General features: G+C 30.8%; 3 protein-coding genes across 3 annotated transcripts; 1 reads left to right on the top strand and 2 right to left on the bottom strand.

The window, feature by feature from the left end:
* The first annotated feature begins 1,360 nt into the window (after positions 1–1,360).
* On the top strand, positions 1,361–4,575 carry LOC120068389 (E3 ubiquitin-protein ligase SINAT3-like). The gene is made up of 3 exons (XM_039020140.2): positions 1,361–1,916; positions 3,593–3,979; positions 4,111–4,575. Exons 1-3 carry the CDS (start codon positions 1,719–1,721, stop codon positions 4,438–4,440), a joined length of 915 nt encoding a protein of 304 aa, XP_038876068.1. The 5' UTR covers positions 1,361–1,718; the 3' UTR covers positions 4,441–4,575.
* Positions 4,576–5,372: 797 nt separating this feature from the next.
* Positions 5,373–8,745, bottom strand: LOC120067114 (phosphoinositide 4-kinase gamma 4). The gene is made up of 2 exons (XM_039018534.2): positions 6,723–8,745; positions 5,373–6,069 (listed from the first exon to the last, which is right to left on the bottom strand). The coding sequence occupies exons 1-2, from the start codon at positions 8,127–8,129 to the stop codon at positions 5,683–5,685; spliced, it is 1,794 nt and encodes a 597-aa protein (XP_038874462.1). The 5' UTR covers positions 8,130–8,745; the 3' UTR covers positions 5,373–5,682.
* An 8,065-nt stretch (positions 8,746–16,810) lies between these two features.
* LOC120067357 (monothiol glutaredoxin-S10-like) lies at positions 16,811–24,209 on the bottom strand. Its single transcript, XM_039018930.2, has 5 exons — positions 23,763–24,209; positions 23,544–23,617; positions 22,985–23,059; positions 17,281–17,307; positions 16,811–17,169 (listed from the first exon to the last, which is right to left on the bottom strand). The coding sequence occupies exons 1-5, from the start codon at positions 24,059–24,061 to the stop codon at positions 17,093–17,095; spliced, it is 552 nt and encodes a 183-aa protein (XP_038874858.1). The 5' UTR covers positions 24,062–24,209; the 3' UTR covers positions 16,811–17,092.
* Positions 24,210–26,143: the final 1,934 nt, after the last annotated feature.

The raw sequence follows: 26,143 nt of genomic DNA on the forward strand, positions 1-26,143 counted from the left end.
TACAAAACAACAATTGCAAACAAATTATTATATATAATTATGTTTTTATTAAGACATGTCTAAAATTTACTTTTATTCCATGTAACATGTCTAGATGACATGCACACGTGTCAAAATATATTAGTATAACAATACTTTGTTGACATATTAACTTAATTTATATGGAATATTATTTGGTTTTTATTAAGAGGTAAAAAAAAAAAAAAAAGTAGCCATTTTTTTAAAAATTAACCATTTAAATGAAGATTTTCCAAAAAAAACAAATTATTTAGTTTTTTTTTCTTACAAATAAATGTAAAATAATTTTTCACGTAGAACCAATCCACAAATTTCTTGACAGGAATCTAGACACTGACCTTCTCATAATGACGAGGAATAAAATAGGGGGTGGGACTCATTTCCATTATGTGAACCTTTTTAATTTTGAGTCCATGTTACAATGAGGTAAGTTTAACTAGTTGAGTTGTACTAAAGCGCGCCCACTTCATTGAACATAATACGGGTGTTAAAGATCAAGAGGCACTAGTTTAAAATCTTTCCATCTCATATTGTACTAAAAAAACAAATTAGTTGAGCTATGCTAGGTAGAAAAACATTAGATATAGTTACTATTATTTATTTATTTATTATAGTATAATAGAGGAGTAGTGTGATTCGAACCTCCAACGAGATAGTGTTTGTCAATTACCTTTGAGTTATATTATGTTTTCAATGGATATAATTACTTCTAGGTTAAACTACCATTTTAGTCTATATACTTTGAGGTTTGTTTAATTTTAGTTATCATATTTTCAAGTATTCAATTTTAGTCTTGTACTTTAAATAAATATTAAGTTTTGGCTCTCAATTTTTTTTTTTTTTTTTTATCGAAATTGATTAAATAATAATCATTTTCATGTAAGAAAATGCAACATGTGAATATGTTTCCAAAAATTTATACATTTTAGATAACAGATTTTTTTTTTGTTTAATCAACAATAAACCAGTATTGAGAACTAACTTTAAAATTTTAAAAGTATAATTAAAATTAGATACTTAAGAATATAGAGATTAAAACGGAACATAATTTAAACTATATAACCAAAATGACATTTTAACTTTAATTTTAGGGTATTTTTGGATTGATCGGAAAGAAAAAACATTTTTCAAAAAAGTCATTTCTATTTAAACTCTTTTAATAAAATTGTTTAAAATGCATTTTGGAAATATTTACATCTATTTTTTTAAAAAATAACTTATTTTCAAATTAAATTTTTTTAAAAAAGAAAAAAAAAAAAAAAGAAAAGAAAAGAAAAGAAAAAGTGTGACAAGGAGAGGAACAGCTCACAAACAAGGAACTTTCTTCATTTATAACCGATCCACATCGACATCTCTGTCCTTCGTATTGACCCATCAGAAAATGGTAATGAAAAAGAAAAGAAAAAACTTCCATTATTAACTAATCTCTCATTTCATTCATTCTAAATCCCACCTTCGTTCTTCCTTCTCCTCATTTCTCTAATCTCAACCACCCAATTTCATCTCTCTGTTCATCCAATTTTTCAATCCCTTTCTTCCTTTTTTCTTCACATTTTCTCAATACCCTTTTCATTTCTTCCCCCAATTCGCCGATTTTAATGGCGGAATCCTCTTCCCCTTCAAAACCCATCATTACATTTTGATTCTCTTTCGATTTAATTAATACCCAGTTGCAGAGGTTTTGTTTATTGTAAGAAAAAATGGAGTTGGATGGCATCGAAGGTGTGCCATCCATGGATGTGATGGACGAGGAAGATAAGACCCTTCAACGTCACTGTCAGTTTCCTTCGATTTCCAAGCCTCGAATCCATAATAACGACAATCCCACAACCACAAGTGTCCATGAGCTTCTTGAATGTCCCGTTTGTACCAATTCTATGTATCCCCCAATTCATCAGGTTCCTTCCTTTTCCTTTTGTTGCATCACTGTTTTGATCTGTTTCTGCTTTCTGTTTTCTGATCTGTTTGATTCTTCTCAAATTGTGGGTCTGTTGTTAGAGGTTCTTGAGATTCATTTTCAAGTTGCTGATTGTTTAATGCCAATCTTTCTCTTCAATGGGGCCTTTGGTTTTGTCGATCGATTGGTTCTTGTAATGTTATTTGTTATTTTTATTATGATTATTTGCCTGCGGAGATTTCTAATCTTCCTTTCTTTTTTCTTTCTGGAATCTGTCTAAATTGTTAGCTAAAGCCCTGCTGTTCCATATACTCATAATACGCAAATTGAAGAGTCATTTTATTGTATATTAGAGATAAGTGTTGCTATCATTTGTTTGTGCTTTAGTCAACTTTGTTCAGAAACTGAAATCATGTTCCAATTGTGGCTCTTTTTGGGGTTAGTTTAATTAATACAAGGAGAGGGAATACAGGAATCTCTCTCTCATATCATCAATTGGGGAAGTGGGAATCCTCTGTGTGACCTCTAGAGCGACTATCTTAGCTGCAGGATCAGCCTTGCAAAGGACAGGTGAATGGAAGGGTGAAGGTGAAATTTGAAAAGAATGTACTTCAGCTTTACCTTCCTCGTTCCGATCTGAGTTCAGTGGTATTTGCAGGCTGAAGTGGCTAAGAATATAGGATTGTCTTGTACTCATTCAATGCCGAGATCATCTATTTCCTATAGCATCTCTTTCTTTATTTCATATTAGATTGAATATTGTCAGTGGTTTTGGATTAAACCAATTCTCAGAGCATCTCTTTTGCTTATGACATACGGTTTCTTAAGTGAGTTAAAAGGCTGAGGCACTTTGGATAGGCATTGGACATGGTGAATAGACGGTTTTTTGTTCTGCAAAACAACATTATAAAGTTGAGTATTTGATTTTATCTTCTGTTGAATTTCTTGTCCGTGTCGATCATGTGGCAGTATGCTATGATGTTAATTTTGCCCTGCATTAAGTTAATACAGACAACAGGTCTGTTCTTTGCTTGTTTGATGTAACCAATTTCTGAAAAATATTTTTTCTTAAGACACTTTCAATAAAAGTGGTTTTAAAATTAAGATGCTTATGTGTGTGGTTGCATTTTCTGTAAAGTTTTAGTCACACCACATCTAAAACTTTTCAAATGTAAAATTACCATAAAGTGATTTTAAAAGGATTTTCAGTCAATAACTTTAGAGTGCATTTTTGGATAGTCTACGTTAAGTGTTTCTTAAAAGAATGTTTTAAAATTATTTTGAATTTCTTAATTGTGATATTTATTTTCAACCAAAATCACTTAAGAAAAAGAAAAAAAAATAAAATAAAATCACTAAAGAAGTTATGTTAAAACTCAATCTTAGCAGTCATGGACAATGTTTGAATGCTCCCCTCATCGCTTTATAGCCTGGATATGTATATATATATATATTTTAAACACCAGAATATAGGACTGTCTTGTCTAATTTGGTGTTCATACCGTGATATATGTGGATTCGTCAAAAGGACAAAACAACTAATTCATCGGTCTTGTGAATCTCTTGCGTTAAAAGATATTGAGTCTCCATGAATGAATGTCAGGTAATGACTATCCAGTTTGGGATAGTTGAGAAGATATTGCTGAATGTTTTAAGCTTTTTTATTTGTTTGTGCAGTGTCCGAATGGGCATACCCTCTGTTCTTCATGTAAAACAAGGGTAGACAACCGTTGCCCGACTTGCAGACAAGAGCTCGGTGATATCAGATGTCTAGCATTAGAAAAAATAGCTGAATCACTTAAACTGGCTTGTAAATTCTGCACATTTGGGTGCCAGGAGATATTGCCTTACTACAGCAAACTCAAACACGAATCTGCCTGTTACTATAGACCATATATCTGTCCTTATGCTGGATCAGACTGCCCAGTTGATGGGGATATCCCTTTCCTTGTTTCTCATCTTCGGGACGATCACAAGGTTGACATGCATTCTGGATGCACGTTTAATCATCGTTATGTAAAGGCTAATCCGTGCGAAGTTGAAAACGCTACATGGATGCTAACCGTACGTGTCTATTGTTCATTCAGCTCAGTTATTTTACAAGTATCTGATCGAACCATCGTAGGAGACGATATTCAAGCTCAATTTTTACTTATATGAGCTCCTATTTATGCTCTCATTTCACCTTTGCTCAGGTCTTCCACTGTTTTGGCCAGTATTTCTGTCTTCATTTTGAAGCCTTTCAGCTGGGTATGGCACCAGTTTACATGGCATTTCTCCGATTCATGGGAGACGAAACAGATGCCCGAAACTACAGTTACAGCCTCGAGGTCGGTGGAAATGGCAGGAAGCTGATATGGGAGGGCAATCCTCGAAGCATTCGGGACAACCACAAGAAAGTCAGAGACAGCCACGACGGCCTCATTATACAACGAAACATGGCGCTCTTCTTTTCGGGAGGAGAAAGGAAAGAGCTGAAGCTGCGGATTACGGGACGGATTTGGAAAGAACAAAATAAACAGTAAAATTGTTAGAGATTCAACTCTTATGTATGTGACTGTTATGCTGCATAACATTTGCTTCAACCTTTATCCAGCAGAAGCCAATCTTGAATCAGTTCATATTTATTTTCAAACTAACAAGAAAAGGCCTTAAAACCATTTCCAAGTCCAACTTCTTGTAATTGAGATTAGCTTTTACAATGTCAAACATTAAGAGGCTTTGTTTGAAAACTGTTTTCAACATAATTTAGTTTTTTTTTTTCAATAAAAGTTGAGCTAAAACTTATTTACACATCTATTTTGTAGAAACAGTTCTCTTTTCCTGATTTGAAGAGATTTACGTCATGTATGACGACTAATGTTAATCCATATGGTTAATGTTTTTCTTAAAGTCATGATTTGTTTTTAAAACATGAATTATAATAAGAACAAAAAAAACTTTGATAATATATATTTCTTTTTGTCAAATTAAAAGTTTGGTACCTATAACTCGAAGGAAGTTAGAATTTAACTCATATGATTTTAAAGTTAGGATTTAATCCTTATAAATTGATAATACTTCATAAATAGTCCTTTGGGTTGAGATATCAAGCCATATAGACTATATTCCTATGATTCGACGAATCATAGGGACAAATTTGTAATTTAACCTATTTTTTTCAAATTAAGTAAATACTTCCACATTATCAAGACTAAATTTCTTAATTGGCATACGAGTTTATATTAACCACCGGTTCACATCCCCTACTTAGTTGAACTCAAAAAAAATTAAAAAGAAATAAAAAGAAAGACCTAAAATCTAAAATTTGGTGGAGGGCTTTGCAAAGGCAATTTAATACATTATATTTGAAATTGCCTTTGAAAAAGGCATCAACATTTTCACAAAGGAACAAAAATATGCTTATCAACATGCTCTGTTCAATCATTCATAATAAACACATTCAGGGAAATATATATTAAAAAAAAATCATAAAATATTTATTAAATTTCCATTGAAAATCCAAAGGAAAAAGACCTTAGGAGGGCAAATACAAACATAATAAATAAGAACAGCAATTCCAAAGAAATGCCATCGACAAAGCCGCCGACGATCCTTCTCAACGGCTATAACAAAGAACGAAGAAGCAGAACAGATATAGTCCTGTCGTTCGTACATGATAATAATAATAATTCATTAACATCATCATATTATATGCATTATCCACATATTTTAATAAATTAATTACACCTATTATTTAGTTACTAAAATGATCTTAGCTTTCCCCATCAGGACAATGAAGCAGCAATCTGATCAAGGCGGTGATCCATTATTTCATATACACTTTCAAGGAATGTTGCTTCACTCGTACCAGGAAGCAAAGAATCCATTGCTTCTTCCACGCACTCCTCGATCATTGATTTCTTCATCAAGGTTTCTCTACACATAAAGCTACCGATGTCGAATGGCGTGAGCCCTCTCTTTGCCCCTTTCTTCAACAGCATGGTTGAAATGCGAAGTGTACGAGCACATTCAAGAGGCAGGTCCCATCCATGGAACTTGAGAAGGGCGATATCTTCCTCTGCGTCCAGTGAATTTATGTAGTCTAATGTCTCAGCATCATATGGTTGCTGGGCTTGTGGCCAATAGAGCCAGTCAAATGTACAATCTTCAAACTGAAACAATAGAGAATATCGACTCAGATAAGTTTCAATTGAATACGAGATTCTGGTACTGCTAATTCAAAAATCTATATTGAAATCTCCCCGAGTAAATTAAGCTCCAGCCAACAAAATTCAGTATGAGAATTAGAGACTAATATCACAGTTCGATTCCTCAGCTCGTGAAAATTTAAAGGCTAAACTGCCCTTGAACTTTGCCCTTTGTTTCAAAAAATACCACTACACTTTAAAAAAATTGCATTTATTACCCTTAAACTTTCATAAATATTTCAAAATTACCCTTAGAATGTAATTCCTTCAAAATTTTGAAGAGAAATCGAGACTTAAAACTGTTTCAAAATTACCCTTAGAATGTAATTCCTTCAAAATTTCGAAGAGAAATCGAGACTTAAAACTGTGTGGCGATGACCTAAAAACGTTGTGTTGGTCTAAATTTTCATTTCAGGCCATTACAAAATCATTTCATGTCTCAATTTTCGTCCATAATTTTGAAGAATTTCTACTCAGAATATTTTTGAAACATTTGTTAAGTTCCAGGGCAATATTTTTACTATTTGAAGTGTAATGACAACATTAAAGGATGTTTTCTTATAATTCGACTAAATTTAAAACATGCAATGAACCAATTAAGAGTAAAGAAAACTTACACTTGTTGGCAAGCAGTATCCATGGTCGATTGGAATAAGCACAGTTTGACCCCCTTCTCTTTCTTTTCCCAATAGAATATTTCCAGCATGTCTATCTGCATTTGCCAATCTAATATCCAAAACAGAGATTTTGTGCACCTCCTTGGTAGGGAAAGCCCCAGCACCAAAGTCCTCACAACTACCATTATTTTCCATGAACATCTGCAAGGAACCAATTTTAACTGATTTATCACTAGGATGGTTGAAACCGTCATGAAGGCACTTGACCAATGCTGTAGGAGGAACACCGGCAAAGCCATTCTTGTCACCGAACATTGAACGGCGTCCACTTATTGGATGATCTAATAGGTAAGCTGCAACTTCTCTGAATGCTCCTTCTCCAACTTTGGTTCCTTTCTTTAACCCTTCACCGTCTAGTGACAATGGAAGTCCCCGTGGATTGTTCAAGGCCATTGGCTCCTCATCAATTGGCTTAAAAACAGACACATACTTCTTTCCTGATGGGTCTAACATAAGATATGCTCCACCGGTTCCCTCCAAAGACCTAACTGGAAAATGCCCACGGTCTAAGCCATCTACAGTAGCATTGACCATATCCCAAATGGGTATTGGCAATTCAATCTTAGGGTTAATGACAATGGGCTCCATAACACTACCTCCATTAGGAGAAGGCCTTCTTGGTCCAATTTCTTTGTCATATTCATACTTTGTCCTATAAGCTTCCTTATCCTCATTGTATTCCTTCTGATTATTTGTTCTAGAAAACTCAGATTTACACTGTTCTTTTAAATTTGATGCCACAATAGAGAGCTCAAAGTTTTTTTCGATAGGTCTGCCTCGTACTTTTGCAGACTTCCGAACAAACAAATGTATGACTGCATCCTGCCTATTACAAATATCGTCTACAAGGCTATGATCATCTAGCGGCTTTCCATCACACACTACTTCATGGTCATCAACGTCCACAAACTCCTTTACCTTTGTAGCAATCTTCTCTTTTACATATGCAATATCTCTGTCCCGCTCCACATGGAAGGTAAACTCTTTCCCACAATGAGTCTTGACATTAATAACCTGAAGATCTGATAGTCTAAGCACCAAATGCAACACATTTCCATCCGTAACACCATAATCCCGAACTAATGAATTATTTCGAGACAATTCTCGGCCACCACAAACTAACTTCTGTTTCTTCACCACAAATCCCTTGCAAGATTGGATCCTTAACTTCACAGATTCAATGGATTCCGATGCAAAGATGGGCATAGGACTCATAGAGCCCGAAACAGAAACATAAATCCAAATCGACTCATTGGATTCCAGAATGGATGGAGTAATTAAACGATTATGGGAAAATAAATGCTCATTATGAACTGGACAAAGAGCAGTAACACCCGTAGACGACATTTTGAATCAGGAATTAAATCAAACAGCCAAAATTAGGGCTTCAATACTCAAAAGAACAGAAGGGTCAAGAAATTACACCAACATAGCCATAGTTCTAGATTCAACGACCATCACAGAGCACAGAAGCAAGATGATCAAACCAATAGTAGTAGTAATAATAATAATAAGGGGACAAAGAAAAATGAAAAGGCTAGCGACCCATTTCCGCCTAAAGTGGATCAAAAAATTATAAAAATTACCAAAGAAACCAAGGGAAGTGAAAACTCCACACGAACCCTGGGAGAGGCTTCGGGGATCTGTCAGTGTCGTTGAGAAGAAGAAGAGATGAGTGGGGATTGATCGGAGGAGGAGAGGAAGAAGAAACCTAGAGGAATTTAAGAAGGGCAAAAAAGGGGGGTTTGGATTCTCACTGAACAGGAAGAACCAAAGGGAAAATGGAGAAGTGGGGAACTTTAAATTTTAGGTTCTAAAGATAGAAAATTGGTGTAAAATTCTGGTAATTGGCAAAGAAGGAAGAAACTGATGCAGAAAAATTAGGGATTTGATGAGACTGAGATGAACAACAAGACCGAGCGCTCAACGAACAAGAAGACGCGTGTACACATCGGAGATTTATACGCAGCGCGTTGGAAATTTTGACTTTTGACTTTTTAACTTTTTTTTTTTTATGGTTAAAATACAATTTTGCCCCTATATTTTCAAACATTTTCTTTCTTATAGAAAAAAAAAATATTTTTGGTAAGAGGTTTTGAGTTTTATTTTATTTCTATTTGGTTTCTAAATTTCAAAATGTTATACTATTTGTTCTTAATTTTTAGTTTGGTTTCAATTTAGTCTCTAAATTTTTCAAAATGTTATAATTTTACCTTTGAGATTTAAGTTTTGTTTCAATTTGGTTCTTATGTTTCAAGATGTAAATTTTTAACCTTGCTTTTTTTTTTTTTTTTTTTACCTAAATACTTACTTTAAGGCTTTGCATTAATGTGCATTAATTGATTTAGAATAACTATGAAGTGAATTTTAATTTTAATAGTGATGAAAAATATTGAAACTTAATCAATTATAGTTCTTTTAAATAAACTAATACATATTATTACTATATATGGATAGTGAGTATTTAATGAAAAATCTAAAAATGAATTTTGAAATTTATAGATCAAATTGAAACAAAACTAAAATCCTAATGGTGAAATTGTAATATTTTAAGATATAGAAACTGATTTGAAACCAAATTCAAAATTTAAGGTCTAAAAATATTTAATTTTTTAACCTAGAAAACTAAATTCAAAACTACGAGACCAAAAAAGTTTTTTTTTTCCTATTTTTTTTCCTTTTAATTCATTAAAATATAAAGGAAATGTCAAGGTCTTAATTTTAAAAAAAATGCCAGTATCAATAGATATTTATAAAAAATATTATGAAAACAAAAGACTCAAAGAAATATGTAAATTACTAAATAACAATTTCATGACTCTTCAACAAGTTAACATCTTTATTATTTACATCATATTTACATTATTTATATTTTGTTACTTTTTATGTTTTGTTATTATTTTTTTTTTTATGATTTAATGAAAATGTTGGTTCATCCTCATTTTGATGTTGAACCCACTAAAACGTAGAAATATCAATAAAAATATCAACATGTCAAAGAAAATATAATACCAAGAGTTCATGTACTTTTAATAAATTTAAAGTTTAGTCTCTCCAATTTTTATTTTATTTTTTTTGTTAAAAAGGTTTAAATAATAATAATTTTGATATAATAAAATATAATTTGTAGATATGATTTCAAAATTATTGTAAAAATATTAGTACATAATAAAAGAAAATCGAGTATATACTAATAGTAGGGACTAAATTAAAATTTATTGAGAGTAGAAATTAGAAATTGACATTTAGAAGTCTCGTTTCAAAATTGAACGAGTTGTTAATTAAGGGACAAAAATGGTATTTTAACTTTTTTTTTTCTTTAATTAAAAGGAACCATATTCGCCTATTGGCCCATTGAGCTGTTCCCCATTCTTTTTTCTTCTCCTTGATTGGCAGCTCTGTCAATTGTCCCCCAAGTCACCAGCCTCTCTCCTTCCTTTAATTTTTTTAAAAAATTTAATTTAATTTTTATCTAGTTTACCCCTTTTTTTTTTCCTTTAGAATATTCGATTTAACTTTTGAATTGGTAGATATAGTACAATTCTAGAATTTTCTTCTTCTTTGCTTAACACAACCATTAAAAAAAAAATGTAACTCTAACCTCTCAATTAATTGTCTTGACTAATTGAGTTATTTGAGTGGATAACTTTTCATATAATTATATATTTGATTTTTATTTTTTTATTTTTATTTTTATTTTTAAAAATTAAATTTATAATACTATTTTTACATATAAGTTTTTTTTTTATTATTATTATTCCCTTTTGTTAATATTTTAATTGAAACAAATTATGTCAAGTACATCGTTTTTAAAACTTATTTTTATTTTTAGAATTTGACTAGAGTTTACATGCTTTTCTTAGGAAATGTGAAAATAATCTTAGTAAAAAAAATTGGAAAGAAATAATATAAATTTAAAAAATAGAACATTAACAATGGAATTGTTATTAAGGGGATTTTTTTTTTAATTCAAAAGGAGTGGTTGAAATCGGTTACAGACTCGTGATCATATCAGTGGGTGGTGTTCTGCTACCATGCATCCTCCTCAATTGTGCAGTCAAGTTGTTCAGTCAGAGGTTTTTCTGCATTGTTCACAGTGGCATGGGGCCTCTATCAAGAGGAGTCAAGCTGGTTCTTCTCTTTGGACCTTTTTTTTTAGTTTTTCTTTTCTTTGTTCTCGTGTTCTTGTTTCTCTTAGTCACTTTAGTTTTGTGTTTGATTTGTTTGTGCCTTTTATACACATATATGTGATATTGACATATAAAGAATTAGAATATTCAAAGTATGAGCATTGTTATAATGCTTTTTTTTTTTCTTTATTGTATTTTCACAATCTTTAAAGTATTTTGAAATTCCAACTAAATGAGAATAACCTAGTTTAAGAATCAAAATACTTAAAAGTTCTTTTTCTTTTATTATCATTATTTATTTATATATAACTTTAAATTTAAGCTTGACGAATTTGTGAGACTCACTTTATTTTTTTAATAATACGAAAGGAATCAAACTTTTGACCACAAAATTGATTATACGTATTTTATGTCAATAAAGCTATGTTCATATCGGTCCTAATCCACGTGAGGATGAGAAAAGTATCACTATTCTAACACTTTATTCCAATTCTGAGTGGGTCTCACCAAAATCAAACTCATTGTATTTTTACCTCATTTTTCCTATTTTCCTCTCATCACAATTCTTTCTCTCTCTCTCATTCAAAATTATCTTTTTCTTTCTATTTTCCTTACTTCTTTAAATTATTATTATGTTTACTATGAACATATAAACAAGAAAATATTTATGCCAATCAAGTTTCCACAATTAAATTTTGTAAAAAAAAAATCTTAGTATTTTAGTTTGAGATGTCATATTATTGTTGAAATTGAAAATTATAATATAAATTAAATGTTAAAATACAATTTGATCCCTATACTTCGGGACTTATTCAATTGTAGTCCATGTATTTTCAAATATCAAATATTTGTGGTAGACGTTATATGTTGATAGTTGAAGAACTTTTGGGTCAGCCAAGTAGATGGAACTTACATCATAATTAAATTTATCCAGGATGTAATTTATTGACATGTGACGAAAAAGAAAAAGTCTTGAAAGGTGACATTCCAAGTGGTTCGACTCTTTATGATAGAGTAGGTTATAATTCTACAAAGTTGAGAATTATGATTTTCAATGAGACAATAGCATGATATTTTTCAAGTATTTACCAATGTGGAATTTGTAGAATTTTTGGCAATATATTAGAAAAAGTAGTTGTCCATACTAAAATTGTATAAAAAAGATCGGGATCCAAACATTATAAAATGAGTCAATACCGTTTGATTTCAAATCATCCAAATATGAAAACACTCCAAACTGGATATACTCATTCTAATTCTAATTAGAATAGTATAATGCTTTGATAGAGTATTTATTTATAACTAAAGTCAAGTGAGTGTGTGCGATCGTAATAATTATTTCACATATTGAAGTTTCTTTTAAGTTCGTGGTTTTCTTAAAAATAATGCAGTTTTTAAGAGTTCTAAAAGAAAAAAGAGATTTATTTGAAAAGGTTAATTCAAATATATTTAGTAGAAGAACCAAATATTTGACTTTTTGGTGATGATATATATTTTAACCAATTGAATTATATTTAAGTGGATAATAAAAACTCTATTTCATCCACAAAAATTATATTGCTATGAGAAAAGAGTATACAAAACTACAAGAGAAAAGAAACATTTTAAATTGGTAACAAATTTTTAGTTAAATCATAACAAATTGTTTTAAAACTTTTAGATATATATTAATAATGCTTTTAGACACATTAAAAAGTTATTTTAGCCAAAGCGAACAAAACTCAACTGACATATATGAATATGTTAGCCACCAAGAGGTGAAAGATTTTTTAGACCCAATCCAATTATTCAGGTAGTAAATTTTTTTAATCCAAATAACCCTTATTAAAAAAAATGAATCCAACCCAACCATCAAATATTTGGGTTGGGTTGGTTCAGGTTAATTGAGTCATTTATTTAAAATTTTGTTCTAAAAAGAAGCAAAACGTAAATATATAAAAATCTAATTTAATTATTTTCATATATTGAATTAAGATTAACAACTCAATTTCAATTTATATGGTAAAAATTTTCTTTCTAAAGTGCAAAGAAACTATTTTAAAGACTTGTTGAATAATAAATTATTCAAAAAATATTTAAATAAATAAAATTAAAATCTAATATATGTATAAAGAATTATGTTATAAGTAATAAAAAAAAAATATTTCAAAGTTAATAATAAATTCGAACCAAATTGTGTTATAAGTAATAAAAAATATATATTTCAAAGTTAATAATAAATTCGAGTTGGTTTGGATTGATTTGAGTTATATTAAGTGAATACATGAACCAACTCAACCAAGAAAATTTTCATTTATTTGAACTCAACCCAACCCAACCCAAATCGCACGGGTTGAATTGGGTTGATCGGTTTTTTTGGATCATTGAATTTTTTAACACCCCTATTCTCCTATTCCTATTAATTATATTTCTTAAAAAATTCTATTTTAATTGTTGAACTTTGAAATTATTCGAGAGATGATACTCTTTGAGATTTTTGTATTTAAATGAATGACATAAATTAATATGATAGTTGACGGTAAAACTCCAAAAATTGTGTACATAATATCATTTACAACTCAATTTTAACTATATTGAAAATTAAGATAATTTATTTTAACTTAAAAGATGCCGAAGACTTCATTTACAATGCTATTCACAAAATCAAAATTTTCATAACAATTATCACATTAATGTACATAAATTATATTGTAAATGATGTCATCATGCATTTTAATTCTTACACATAGGTAGTCGTGTCAATTTTCTTTATTTTTTTTATTGAAAAATAATCTAAATGGGTGCTTTGGAATAATAATTTCAAAAGGAAGGTTAAAATTAATATTTTTAAAGTTAAATGGCAAGTTTTTCTTTTATATCTATTTTGGTTGTCTAATTTTAAAAGTGTCTAATATATCTCTAAAATTTTCAATTTATATCTAATAAATTTTTAAACTTTAAAAATATCTAACAAACTCTATACCTTTCAATTTTATGTCAATAGATCGTTCATATATTTATTTATTTTTTTTAAAAAAACCAATTAATCTAATAGATATAAAATTAGATCTTATGTCAAGTGTAGCTATAAGTTTTCAACTTTGTGTCTAGTTTTCTAAATCAACAAAAAAAAAAATGTTAAACAAAACTTGATCACAAAACCGAAAATTTAAGAAACTATTGAAATTATCACTTTTTAGAATTTAGAATCTATTGGATGCAAATTTAAAAATTGAACGAGTTTTAGATAAATTTTAAAAAGTTTAAGAATCAAATAGATATAAAATTATCTAAACACGTAATTTAACATAAAATTGAAGTTTATGGATGTAATTAAAGTTCTCAAACCTACCTCATAGTTCAAGAATATTTAGCTATTAATTTGTTTGGCTAAATTATACAAAATACTCCTAAATTTTGGATTTGGTGTAAAAAAAATATTCTTAAACTTTCAAAAATTTCAAAATACCCTCAAACTTCTAAAAAAGAGTTCGAAAATATTCTTATTGTGAGTTTTGGATATTTTTGGACTCTTATTAAAAGTTTAAAGTATTTTTGAAACTTTTGAAAGTTTAAGAATATTTTGGATACAAGGTAACTCAAAAGTATATATATATATATATATATTTACAATTTCACATTTTTTTTTCTTTACGAAAATTTGAAACCTAGACCAAATAGTATTAAAAATATAATTTCTTATTTAGAAAGGAGTTTCTATACAATAACAAAATTTAATCATTTTAGATTTCTATCCATTTTTATCATAGATAAATTTCTATTAGTCTTTATCAATGATAGACTTCTATCAAATTCTATCACAGATAAATATCGATAGAATTCTATTAATGTTTATCAATATATATATATTTTGCTATTTTTAGAAATAGTTTGATATTTTTTCTATACATAGAAATTTCTTTTAGAAAAAGTAGGTGGCAATTATTTGGTGAGCTTTTTGAAAAATATTGAAAATGAAAAATGAAAAATTTCCCGTTTGTATCCGTTGGGTGAGTGTTGATGTCAGAGTCAGACCAACATTTGACTCCACGAAGCTTCCACTTTTTCAGCCTCCATGTCGTACAAAACTTTCAAAAATACTGTGAAAATTGATAGAAATTATCTGAATTTTTTTTAAATTATGAATAAAATACAGCTACTAAAAACGTAATTTCACTTAAAAAATGCAATTAATATTTATGCATAAATGTTACAATTTAGGAAAATATCATAGACATCAAAAGATTAATATATTAAAATTCCCTTTTTTTATAAAATATTTGATTTCTGTCCAAGTAACAAAATAAACTATTGTTTTTTTTAAACGTAATAAAATAAAATTAGTACGATAAATAACATAAATATACAGTATTTTTTTTGTTTTTTTTTTTGTTGTGAATATAGTTTTTTTTTTTTTTAATTTAAGCACATTAACATAATATAGTCATTTGATTTTTTTTTTCTAATTTTTAATTTAGTTATTTTTAAAACTTCAAAGAATATATTTTATTACAAATTAATCAGACTTTAGATAACTCATTTAATTGTTTAGTTAGAAAATTTAAAATCTTGAAGTTATGAAAAAAAATTATTACTTTAGTAAAATCTCAATGAAAACAATTCTATATTAAAAATAAAATAAAAATAAAAAATATTGGAATCAAATTATAACTTTACAGTACAGTAAACATTAAAAAAAAAAAACCAAAGAGAGGAAAATTATTTTGTTTATCTTAATCAAAATTGATACTTAAACAAAACTGTTCATAAAATAATATAGGCTAAATTATAAAAAGCACGTCAAAAGTATCTTTGAACTTTCAAAAGTTTCAAAATACACTTAATCTTTCCAAAAGAGTTAAAAAATATTAGTTTTGGATGAAAACCATTAAAATTTAGTTTCAAATGTATATTTGAACTTTAAAAAATTTCAAAATACCCTTAAACTTAATAAATAAATAAATAATAAATATCTCTACTGATAGTATATGAACAAAATCCGTTAATATCTCAATGTAAAAATGAGTCTAATTTTTTCTTTTTCTTTTTTTTTTTTTTAAAAAAAGAGTTTCAAAATATCCTCTTTTTTTTCCCCTTCATATGGATACTCTCATTTTTCTACTAATTTTTCAATTATTATGTCAATTTTCTTAGCAACTAAAAAAAAAAAAAATTAAGTTATAACATAAAATCCCATAAAATCTCACAAAATTCTAAAATTAATTTTTCCTTTAAAACGTAAAGGATTAATAGTCAATTAAATAATGTATTTGATCATTCACTCAACTAATAACGTACAACTTTGTTAAAATATTTAAGTCATAAAATTCCTTGATGTTTTCATGATTCTCTGTCTTATTATAGCTCACACTTTAAATGAAATGTGTAGTTTTATTTATTTTTATTATTATTATTTTTTAGATAACAGATGTCAAACAGTTAACAGAAAAGTAAATTCGGTATCAAAGAAGAGAGGGGAAGAAAAAAAGGAGGGAAAATACAGGAGTATAATGATATTAACAATTTTTGTTTATACAACCGTAACAATATTTTTGAAACTTTTGAAAGTTTAGGAATATTTTTTAAACTTTTGAAAGTGTAGGAGTATTTTTAACACAAAACACTAAAGGGGTATTTTTTAACTCATTTGGTAAGTTTAAGGATATTTTTGAAATTTTTGAAAATTCAAGGATATTTTTGATACAAGGTACAAAGTTTAGGTATATTTTGTATAATTTAACCGATATGTAATTTAAAATCTCAATTTTAAGATTGCCGAGAACAAACCTATACTAATTAAATGTTGAAAAGATCATTGGAATCTAACTCTAATGGTAACTCTAAAGATCCTTGGTTATATATATATATATATATGATCAATTTCATAAGTTTGGTTTAAACCATTCTGAATCCCAAACATACCACCAAAGAAACTGGCTTTGTTAGCTAAAGGAATTACAGTCCTTTTGTCATTAAAACAACATATGACACTTGAAAGAAAATGTCAGGAAAACAAGGTAATAAAATGCTCACTTATTTCAAGCACAACTTGGAGTTCCTTGTAACAAATGCATCCACAAATAGCTTAACATACATATCATTTTCCTAACTAAAAACGCATGTGTTTCTTGAGGTAGAATTGAGAACATCAACAACGGGTCAGTCAGCAAATGGCTCAGAAAACAAAATGTGCCTTCATCCTTATGTCTCTGAATTTTTAGCATTAGCTTCAGATAGCAAAGGTTCGAGTTCTCCTTTTCGGTATAGTTTCACAGTATCTGCATCACAATAGCAACCACGAAACCGATAATCGATATAAGTGAAGCCATCTACATTTCCTTTGAATGATTCAACGCTTTGATAAAAGAAATTATGCCATAAAAATGTACCTGTACAACCACCTATGTGTTTGCCCCCTGGCCACAGAGAGATATTTGAGTTTAAACAATAATCAGTAAACATCCATGAATAAAACAATAATCATAAACATCCATGAAGAAAATGGTAGTAGCTATTTGAAACAACACCAAAGGGCAGTATTTCCAAAAACCAATTTCACAGTTGGTAAATATATAATAGCATCATGTTTTGATGTCGCACACTATTTTGGGTGGCAGGATTAAGTCTGATACATCAGGCACTACAATCAGAAGAATGAAGAGTAGACACAATTGAGGGGAAAGAAACATAGGGCCCGTTTAGATTGACCAGATAAAGAAAAAGTTTTTCAAAAAAGTCATTTTTATTTAAACTCTTTTGACAAAGACGGTTTAAAATAAACCTTAAAAGTGTTTCAAAAACTATTTTGGATGGTTGCCAACCACTTCAATTTTTTCCAAAATGACTTATTTTCAAAATTAAACACCTGACAAGTTAAACCAAACACACGCCTAATAAACTTCTTTTAGCTTTCAACACATGATTATGTGCTTTTAGAAAACGGAAAGGGAAAAGGAAAGGGAAAGGAAACTTTCTTTGGTCACGTTCCTATGGGCTGAACATGACTTTTGGGGACTCCTACGTTAATAGTTCAGCCTGAGAGTTTTGGTCCATGTATCTTCTGGGCATTTCAAGTCAACATTTGTTGTAACTAATATTATTCTTCTTCTTTTAACTTCATATTTTTCGTGCTCTCCTTGTTACTTGTAAAATTAAGAAACAAAAAAGAGTAGTTGGAAATTGATGGAACTCACTCCTTCTCAGATAGGGAAAGTAGATGAGTTTGTTCTTTCAAGTGTTGATTTCATTACTTGGGCAATGGGACCCAATCCTCTACTGGCTCGAGAATAACTTTGTTTTTTGCTGGATCATATCTAGATGGTTCCTTAGAACATCAGTGGTACTTAAGGTACAAGATGCAATTACAGAGATAAAACAGACTTTTTGACCCAACTGTAATTACAAACAACTCGTGAAGAATTGACTTGCACGTTATAGTTATATCCATGGACATAACTTGTCCTATATTTTATGAGAGTGCAACCCTAGGTCTGTAATGGAGCGTAGAGTTGATGAATGAAAGTTAATTGATTAAAATATGTTTAATTAATTAATTTTGAATCATTGAAGCTTATAATCTATAGGCCCTTGAAGTCTCCTTGTCGGCTCATAAGAATAATAAGGGATCAAATTAGTATTTAATATATAAGATATATTATATAAGGGATCAAATTAGTATTTAATATATAAGATATATTATATAAGGGAAACATATTAATTGTATTTGATATATACATATATATATATATATATATATACACACGCATGTATGCATGCATGCATGCATGTGTATGTAAATTTGATATTATAATATTTTCATTTGGCAAATAGTCTTTGCCCATAGGTATACATAGGACCTAAGGGTAGAGCGAAACTCACAAACTTTTCACAAAGAAATCCCTCCAAAGTTTGGCTCTTCTCCACTCCCTTGGGGTTCTCTATTAGAAGATTCCCACAAACCTTGATCATATTTTTGAGCCACAGCAAGAAAGCCATTATGGAAATTCATCAAAGGTATGAAAATTTAATTCCTTTTTACCGTTTAATTTTACTGTACTCTGGCCACCTTGTTGTGGTGTAGTCTTTGCTCTCAAATTCCCTAATATTATTCCATTACTACAAAGAAAGGGGCCTCCATTGCTGATTGTTGGGATTGCGAATGTCATGCATGGGACCTGGGATTTAGAAGATCCATCTTTAATAGAGAATTGGGGAATTCGGTCAATCTGAGAGTTCCTAAATGATTGGGATAGAATAAGGTGGAAGAAAGAAGATCGACTCACCTGATTCTTTTACTGAAAACTTCACCTTTTTGAAGGTAACCAACTGGGAGACGAATTTGACCTACCCAATGGTGAACCCAATCTGGAACTTCAAGGTCCCAAAAAGGATAAAGCCTTTCTTTGATCATTGGCTTATAGGAGTTTGAATGCTCGTGAAAAACTCCAAAGGAAACTCCGAAACTGGGTGATGTCCCCTTATGTGTGTTGTAAATGTTTGTATACGGAGGAATCCCTTAACCACTTATCCCTTCCAGTGCCCTTTTGTGGCTAAAAGGTGGCATACGCTAATTACGGAATTCGGAGTCATATTCTGCCTCCCTAAGAAGATTGATGGTCGGCTATTGGAGATGCTTGATGGAAGGATCATCGATGGTAGGGGAAAAGTCCTTTTGGCTTTGTGCAGTGTGTTCTCTTCTCTAGGGCCTCTAGAGGAAAAGGAACAACCGGGTATTTGAAGATAAATCCTCCTTTTGAGTCTTTTTGGCTTTTCGTACAACAGAATACCTCTTGGTGGTGTACAAATCATACTAATTCTTTTTGTTTTTTTGTTTTTCGATAACTGGGAGTCAGAGCTTCGCTCCCCTATACTTGAGGGCACCCATGCTTGCCCAAGGCCTAGACCTGAGAGACATTAAGAGTTTTTGGTATTAATTGGTATTAAGCTCATCCGAAGGTTTGAACTTAGGACCTCCAACTCAGTATGACTAAGAGATCCCGAACCCTAGCCAATGGAGCAGACTCAACCCTTATTGGCATACTACTTTTGTAATCACAGTTTTAAAATTGTTATTAACAATTTGAAGGCTCTCCTTTGCTAGTTTGGGGTTGGGGGGAGGTAATCTCTACCCTTGCTCTTAGGTTATCTATTTTGTCACTTTTTTCCGAATATTGTTTCCTATAAAAAATGAATGGATTGGAAGGATGAATACCACCATTTATCAGACCCACACATTAACCATAACGACAGTTAAGTGGATCAGGCAAGGATCATGGCTGCATGGGCTGAGGTTGAGGGAGGGTATTTGTAGGGTTTTGAGGGGACCTTTGGAAGGTAAGCGAGTAGCAAGGTTGTGGAGTCTAAGAGTAGAGGGAACCCACTCTCTCTCAATAGAGTGCAAGGGATATTTCCTTTTTCATCGTAGGAGAGCAACCCTAGTTTTTCCTAATTTAAATTCATAACATACTGTATATTGAAGAACTCTCAATACAACAGTATAGCTATTTGATCCTTTTTCTGAGTTGTTTGGTTGTTTATTGTGTGTTTTGTTTGTTTTTCTGAGGAGGGAACCAGAAAGCTAATAGAGCTAAAGGGAGGGATAAATGCAAAGATCTTCACTAAGGAAGAATTGAAAATGTGACGAACAAACAAGGCTTTTGATAAAATATGAGCTCATTTCAAGAAAAAAGAAAAAGAAAAGAGGAAACAAATTGATTAGGGCTGGAGCTCGCCCTAAAAGAATAGAAAAGCTGATGAGCTCAAAGTATAAGCTCATCTGCCGTATTTGGATTATTGATTAGTCGATCTTTTTCTTTTGCAAACTTTGAATACTTCATTGAATTTTTGCATCCCCTTTTCCCATTCTGTCCTTTCCTAAGCTTTGGAGGGTAAGAATTCGGATAAATATAAGGTATTTCATGTGGCTAGTTGCTCTTGAAAGGCACAACATAGAATTCTTTTAAAGACCTGTGCGCAAACATCAATAGTACTTTCTTCGTGAGAAAACAATGGAAGATTTGAACCATTTACGATGTGTATGCATTTTTTCTATTGAGGTCCTGTGCAGTTTTTGGATGGTTTTATCCCCAACTCTTTATTGTCGTGTCCCAACTTGCATTTTTGAAAGAGGGGTAGCTTTCAGTTGCAAGTAAATTTCTTTACAGTAAAGCATTTGGTTGAAAAGAAACAGAAGCGTGTTTTCAGCCCGGTGTTTACAAAGAGGTTCTCTTAGGCATTTTTTTTCAGCTCATTCATGGAACATTTACCAGAGGTAAAGCTAGAGTTTTGTGGTTTAACTCGGTGGAGGGCGAAAAACCCTCCACGATCTCCTAATTTCTAAAACAGAAACATGTGGAAGAGAAGGAAGAAACTTAGCCCATAGTAGTGACTGGTTTCTACAACTAACTTGGTAAGCTAGAGCGGTGGGTAGTTAGTTCATTGAGGCTCTTCACAACTACATAGTGGGGATGATGTGAGGCTGAGGCGCACGCAAGAGAATATGAGTAAAGGACTTTAATTAACCACTATAATTTTAAGGTACAGAAGATTACAGTCTAGCTAGACATGCAAGACGTCTTACACAATCCCAGTTTCAAACTTCACAAAAAAAAACCACTTGCTTCCTGCCCAAGAAAACAAACTATATATAGATATCAATTTATACCTCTAAACTTGGGGGGTCGTATCAATCTAAACCTTAAACTAATGGTTGTATCAACAATTTAAACCCCAAACTAATAATTGTATCAATTTAAACCCTGAACTTTTATAAGTATATCAATCTAAACCCTAAACTTTCACAAGTGTATCCAAATAAAACATAATGGAGGGTTTAAATTGATACATCTATGAAACTTCCAGATTTTAACTGTTACATTTGTGAAAGTTCAAGATTTAAATTGATATAATTATTAGTCTGGGGTTTAAATTGATACAATTATGAAAGATCAAGGCTTAGATTGATACAATTATTAGTTTAGAGTTTAAATTGATACAACCCTAAAAGTTCATGGGTGTAAATTGATAATTGCCCTATGGAAAAACTACAAAGCATGGATATGGACATAACATAACATGGAAATGACTACACACTTTACTGCAAGGATATGTTTATTAAATTTATATTTTAAAAATACATATCATTAGTATAGAAAAGAAAATTCAGAGTTGTGCATTTAAATGTTTTGCTTAAAAGCGAGTATGATGTATTTCACTTTCATTTTTCATCATATATCACTATTTATGTTTTTATTATGTTATACAAATGCCAGAATGGCCTAACAAGTGCTAAGACTCATATTTACTTTATACAACATTACAACTAGTGTATCACACATGCCTGCTGTGCTAAAAAGTATCCATCATATGTCCATCAGGTGTCGAAGTGCCTAACATGTGTTGGATATAGACAAATTACTCAAACTAAATGTCTTTGTTTCTTTACAAGCAGCATCCATTCATGCAAGAGGGGGAGCACCAGCCACCTACATCCTTTTGAGTGTGCCACACCATATATGATCTGATCTTGGCTCATGCAAGGCACATAGAGCCAAATCAGGTTTCCCCGGATCGAGGGTCTAACACATTGTTCTCTAATCATTTACTGAGACCTAAAATCCTAAACCCCTCTATATGCTTCTGTTCTCAGCCTATAGACAACCATTATTATTTCTAGATGAATATACTGAACAAAGGGATTTGATTGGGAACATGACTAAAGGTACTCAATGGAGATAAACAAAAAGTTCTATTAAAAACAAAATTTTGCACGTATCAAATGATCATTTATTACAGGAGAGGAGATAATATTTTGAAGGAGAATCTTTGCAAATTAAGCCTACAAATACTACTACCACCTCATTAATCTATTTATTTTGTTGTTTAGATTTTAAAAGTGTTTTCAAAATCCAAGCCAAGTTTTGAAAACTAAAAAGTAGTTTTCCAAAACTCGTTGTTGTTTTTAGAATCGGTTAACAATTCAAAAGTTTACTAAGGAACATGAAAACATGATCAAGAAATTGTGAGAAAAGAAGCACAAATTTCAAAAATCATGATTATCAAACGGAAGCTAAAAGTTCCGGATACAGTACTAACCGATGAAAACATTTGGTACCGTATGTTGTCCAGTAAGCCTCTCAAGTACCTTTTGCAATTGTGGCCCTTGGGGACCTGAAGGAAAAAAAAATTGTGGGCTTACATATTTCATAAAAGGATTAAAAAAAAGAAACAAAATAATAAGAAAAATTCATGCTGGTTTAAAACGAAGCAAATAGCTCCATATTAATCCACCACTAATTACTAAACCTAAATGTTATATCACTCCGAGGTGTAGCTTAAAGCAATAGTTTAAGATATATTTAATCTTCTATCCATATTCTTAACACCAAAAGTTTATGCCGATTAGTCAATATGGGGCCGTATATCAATTTGATTCACATGAACTATTAAGTATTAACATCAGCAATTTGGGAGAAAATAACATTGTGGGGATCGAATTAACCTGGTATCATATTAACTTACCACTTAATCCGAAATTTTAAGTTGATAGTCAGAACATATGACAGGAATGGGAGTTTATCATTATAGAGGGATATTGAAGTGATTTCAGAACTCAGATTACCGGCAAGTGTAAAAAGAGGCGAAGAGAAAGTACCTAATTCATCCAATTCAATGACCAATGGCTGCACTCCAAGCCTCTGGAACAACGCCTTAACCTCAGAAGAATACCTTCAAAAGAGGAACGATCTGATTTCAAAATGTTTCCAACAAACTAAAGAAAACCCAAATCAGGAAAAAGGGCATAAAGTAAATCTTAAAAAAAAAAAAAAAGCATTACAAATATAAAGATGAGATGGATGAGATTTGAACTCACGAACACCATGTCTTGGAGTAGACAACAACTGGGTTCTGGGTAATTGTAGTTTTGACACTCTCCTCGAGTCTAGAACCAAAGGAGGAAGAAGAAGATGATGATGATGAAGAAGAAACGGCTTTAATCGACATGGGTCTGGTTCTTGTGGAGGCATTGAGTGCATTGTGTTTTGAGATGGAAATGGATTTGGAAGTGCAGGAATTGTAGAAGGGAAGGGAATAAACGGAAGCTTTGAAGAAGAAGGAAAGAGAACGAGGAGAATTTAGACGAGGAGAAGTGAAATTGGAAGGAACTGCCATTGATTTCAAGTTCAAGCTCACTTCTTCCTCGTCTCAATTTGTTGTAACCTATCACAAAGTCGCTCCCACTTTTACTTTTGAGCTCCTAAAAAGCAAACATTATAAGCCTGAAAAAAAAAAACCTTTTTATTTGTTTTTCAAACAACCACACAGTGCAAAATGGTAGTCTGTCTATAGTAATTTATCGCGATTGTAGTTCATTTTTTTATATTTAAAAATAATTTTTTTATCACTTTTTACCATTAATTTTAAATTTTGCAAGTGAGTGAGCAAGCTATTTACTTGACAAAAATTGAGATATAATTCTTCTTACTCACAATATTTCAATAAAACAGTTTAATATCTGCAATTAGATTGAAATTTATTATGATAACTTTGACATAAATAATCTTAAGTGCTATAATGATATCTTAAAGTGCTCACACAAATGGTTGATAAGAAGGTTTGAGATTTATGCACAACACTAATTCCCCAAAAGTTGTCATGGTTTGTGTAGTTTGTATTTGACTTCCTCTATAAAACTTGTTGAATGTGTCTATTAATAGACTAAGTAGGGGGTCCAAAATGGGTGAGCAAGGGTCAATTGAACATATACTGAATTAGAGGCAAATTAGTTAGATCACTAGAAAAAAATATATATGAATATACCCTATCAAGACTCCAAAAGGTCTCTATCATAAAGTTATGAAGGATCAGCTATAATATAGCCATGTTTGTTTCACAATTTTTCCATGAAATTTCATGTTAGACGTATTTAAATAATAATATGTATAATTGAAATATGGACTATGTATGTGGATTAATATTTTGGGTTATTTTATTAGATTAAGCCCTATGTGATCTAATTAATTAAGGCCCTAGATTCTAATTGAGTATGGACTTAATGGGTAGAAGCACATTCCTAATTAATTAGAGTTCAATGGGAACTCTAATTGAACTAGTATATAATGGACCTTAGAGATCCTACTACGGGCATTCAAAATTTTAATTAAGGAAAACTATAGTCATCTAAATTTGATTGATGACATTTGGTGATATTCATATGTTTATATTATGTTTATGTTGCTTTAATTGTACTATGTGTAAACAATTATTGGGTGAATTTTGGTAAAGACTATATGGTGTTCTTCTTCTATTATTCTTATACAATAATATTATTATATTATTGTCTTATATTTTGGATTGAATTCGTCAAAATAATATGTTACCAAAGTAGTCTCTCTTATCTAGAGTAATTTAATTATAAAATATAAGATGTGAATATTCATGAATTTATGCGGATAATTATAGGCCCAAAGGAAGACAATTATTTGGCCAAAACTGTGGGTATGCATGTGGTAATGAGTATGTGACAATTATAAGGATTGCTCAGTTGAAAAATAATCGATCCAAAGAAAGACTATTTTTTGACAGAGTTTATTGTCAGTACTTTGATTACTAGATTGAGAGTACCATTTACAGTTGGTGTCTTTGCCCAAAGGCTAGACATTAATGTTGTGCTTGGTATCTTTTAAGGGGCTCACCACATATGTAAAATCATTTATCATATTTTAATAGTGAGTATATGATTTATTGTTTATTGTTTCAGTTGGTCTTACTCAAATATCTGGAAATTTGAGTTCAATCCCTAAGTTGAATGGATCCAACTTCAAGATTTGGAACGAAAGCCTAGAGATATTTCTCGGGTGTATGGATTTGAACCTTGCACTAAGTACCAATAAACCTATTTCTATTGAGGAACAACCAAATACGGCTGATATAAAGAAGTGAAAACGGTCAAATCACATGTGTCTGATGATCTTTAGGCACTTCATTTTGGAGTCTTTTCGGGGCTCTATCACGGAAAGTGAAAATGGCAATAAGTTCTTTGCTCAAATTGAGAAATATTTTGCTAAAAATGAAAACAAGTAGTCTTTTAACTTCTTTAACTTCCATGAGGTATAAGGGCAATGAAAACATAAGGGAGTATATTATGGAAATATCCAATCTCGCAGGTAAATTAAGGCATTTGATATCGAGATAAATGAAAATTTTATTCATACATTTGGTACTTATCTCTCTTTCTACACAATCCACTCAGTT

This window comes from Benincasa hispida, chromosome 12 (assembly GCF_027475165.1).
Source record: "Benincasa hispida cultivar pf3 chromosome 12, pf3_genome.v1.1, whole genome shotgun sequence".
Classification (NCBI taxonomy): Eukaryota; Viridiplantae; Streptophyta; class Magnoliopsida; order Cucurbitales; family Cucurbitaceae; genus Benincasa; species Benincasa hispida.

Excerpts from the sequence above, each read along its gene's own strand:
- LOC120068389 (XM_039020140.2), top strand. The coding sequence starts at position 1,719 with ATGGAGTTGGATGGCATCGAAGGTGTGCCATCCATGGATGTGATGGAC. Across the intron at positions 1,917-3,592 it reads TGTATCCCCCAATTCATCAG|TGTCCGAATGGGCATACCCT; the intron begins GTTCCTTCCTTT and ends TTGTTTGTGCAG. Across the intron at positions 3,980-4,110 it reads ACGCTACATGGATGCTAACC|GTCTTCCACTGTTTTGGCCA; the intron begins GTACGTGTCTAT and ends ACCTTTGCTCAG.
- LOC120067114 (XM_039018534.2), bottom strand. The coding sequence starts at position 8,129 with ATGTCGTCTACGGGTGTTACTGCTCTTTGTCCAGTTCATAATGAGCAT. Across the intron at positions 6,070-6,722 it reads GATACTGCTTGCCAACAAGT|TTTGAAGATTGTACATTTGA; the intron begins GTAAGTTTTCTT and ends CTATTGTTTCAG.
- LOC120067357 (XM_039018930.2), bottom strand. The coding sequence starts at position 24,061 with ATGGCAGTTCCTTCCAATTTCACTTCTCCTCGTCTAAATTCTCCTCGT. Across the intron at positions 23,060-23,543 it reads CATTGAATTGGATGAATTAG|GTCCCCAAGGGCCACAATTG; the intron begins GTACTTTCTCTT and ends TTTTTCCTTCAG. Across the intron at positions 17,170-17,280 it reads ACACATAGGTGGTTGTACAG|ATACTGTGAAACTATACCGA; the intron begins GTACATTTTTAT and ends ATTGTGATGCAG.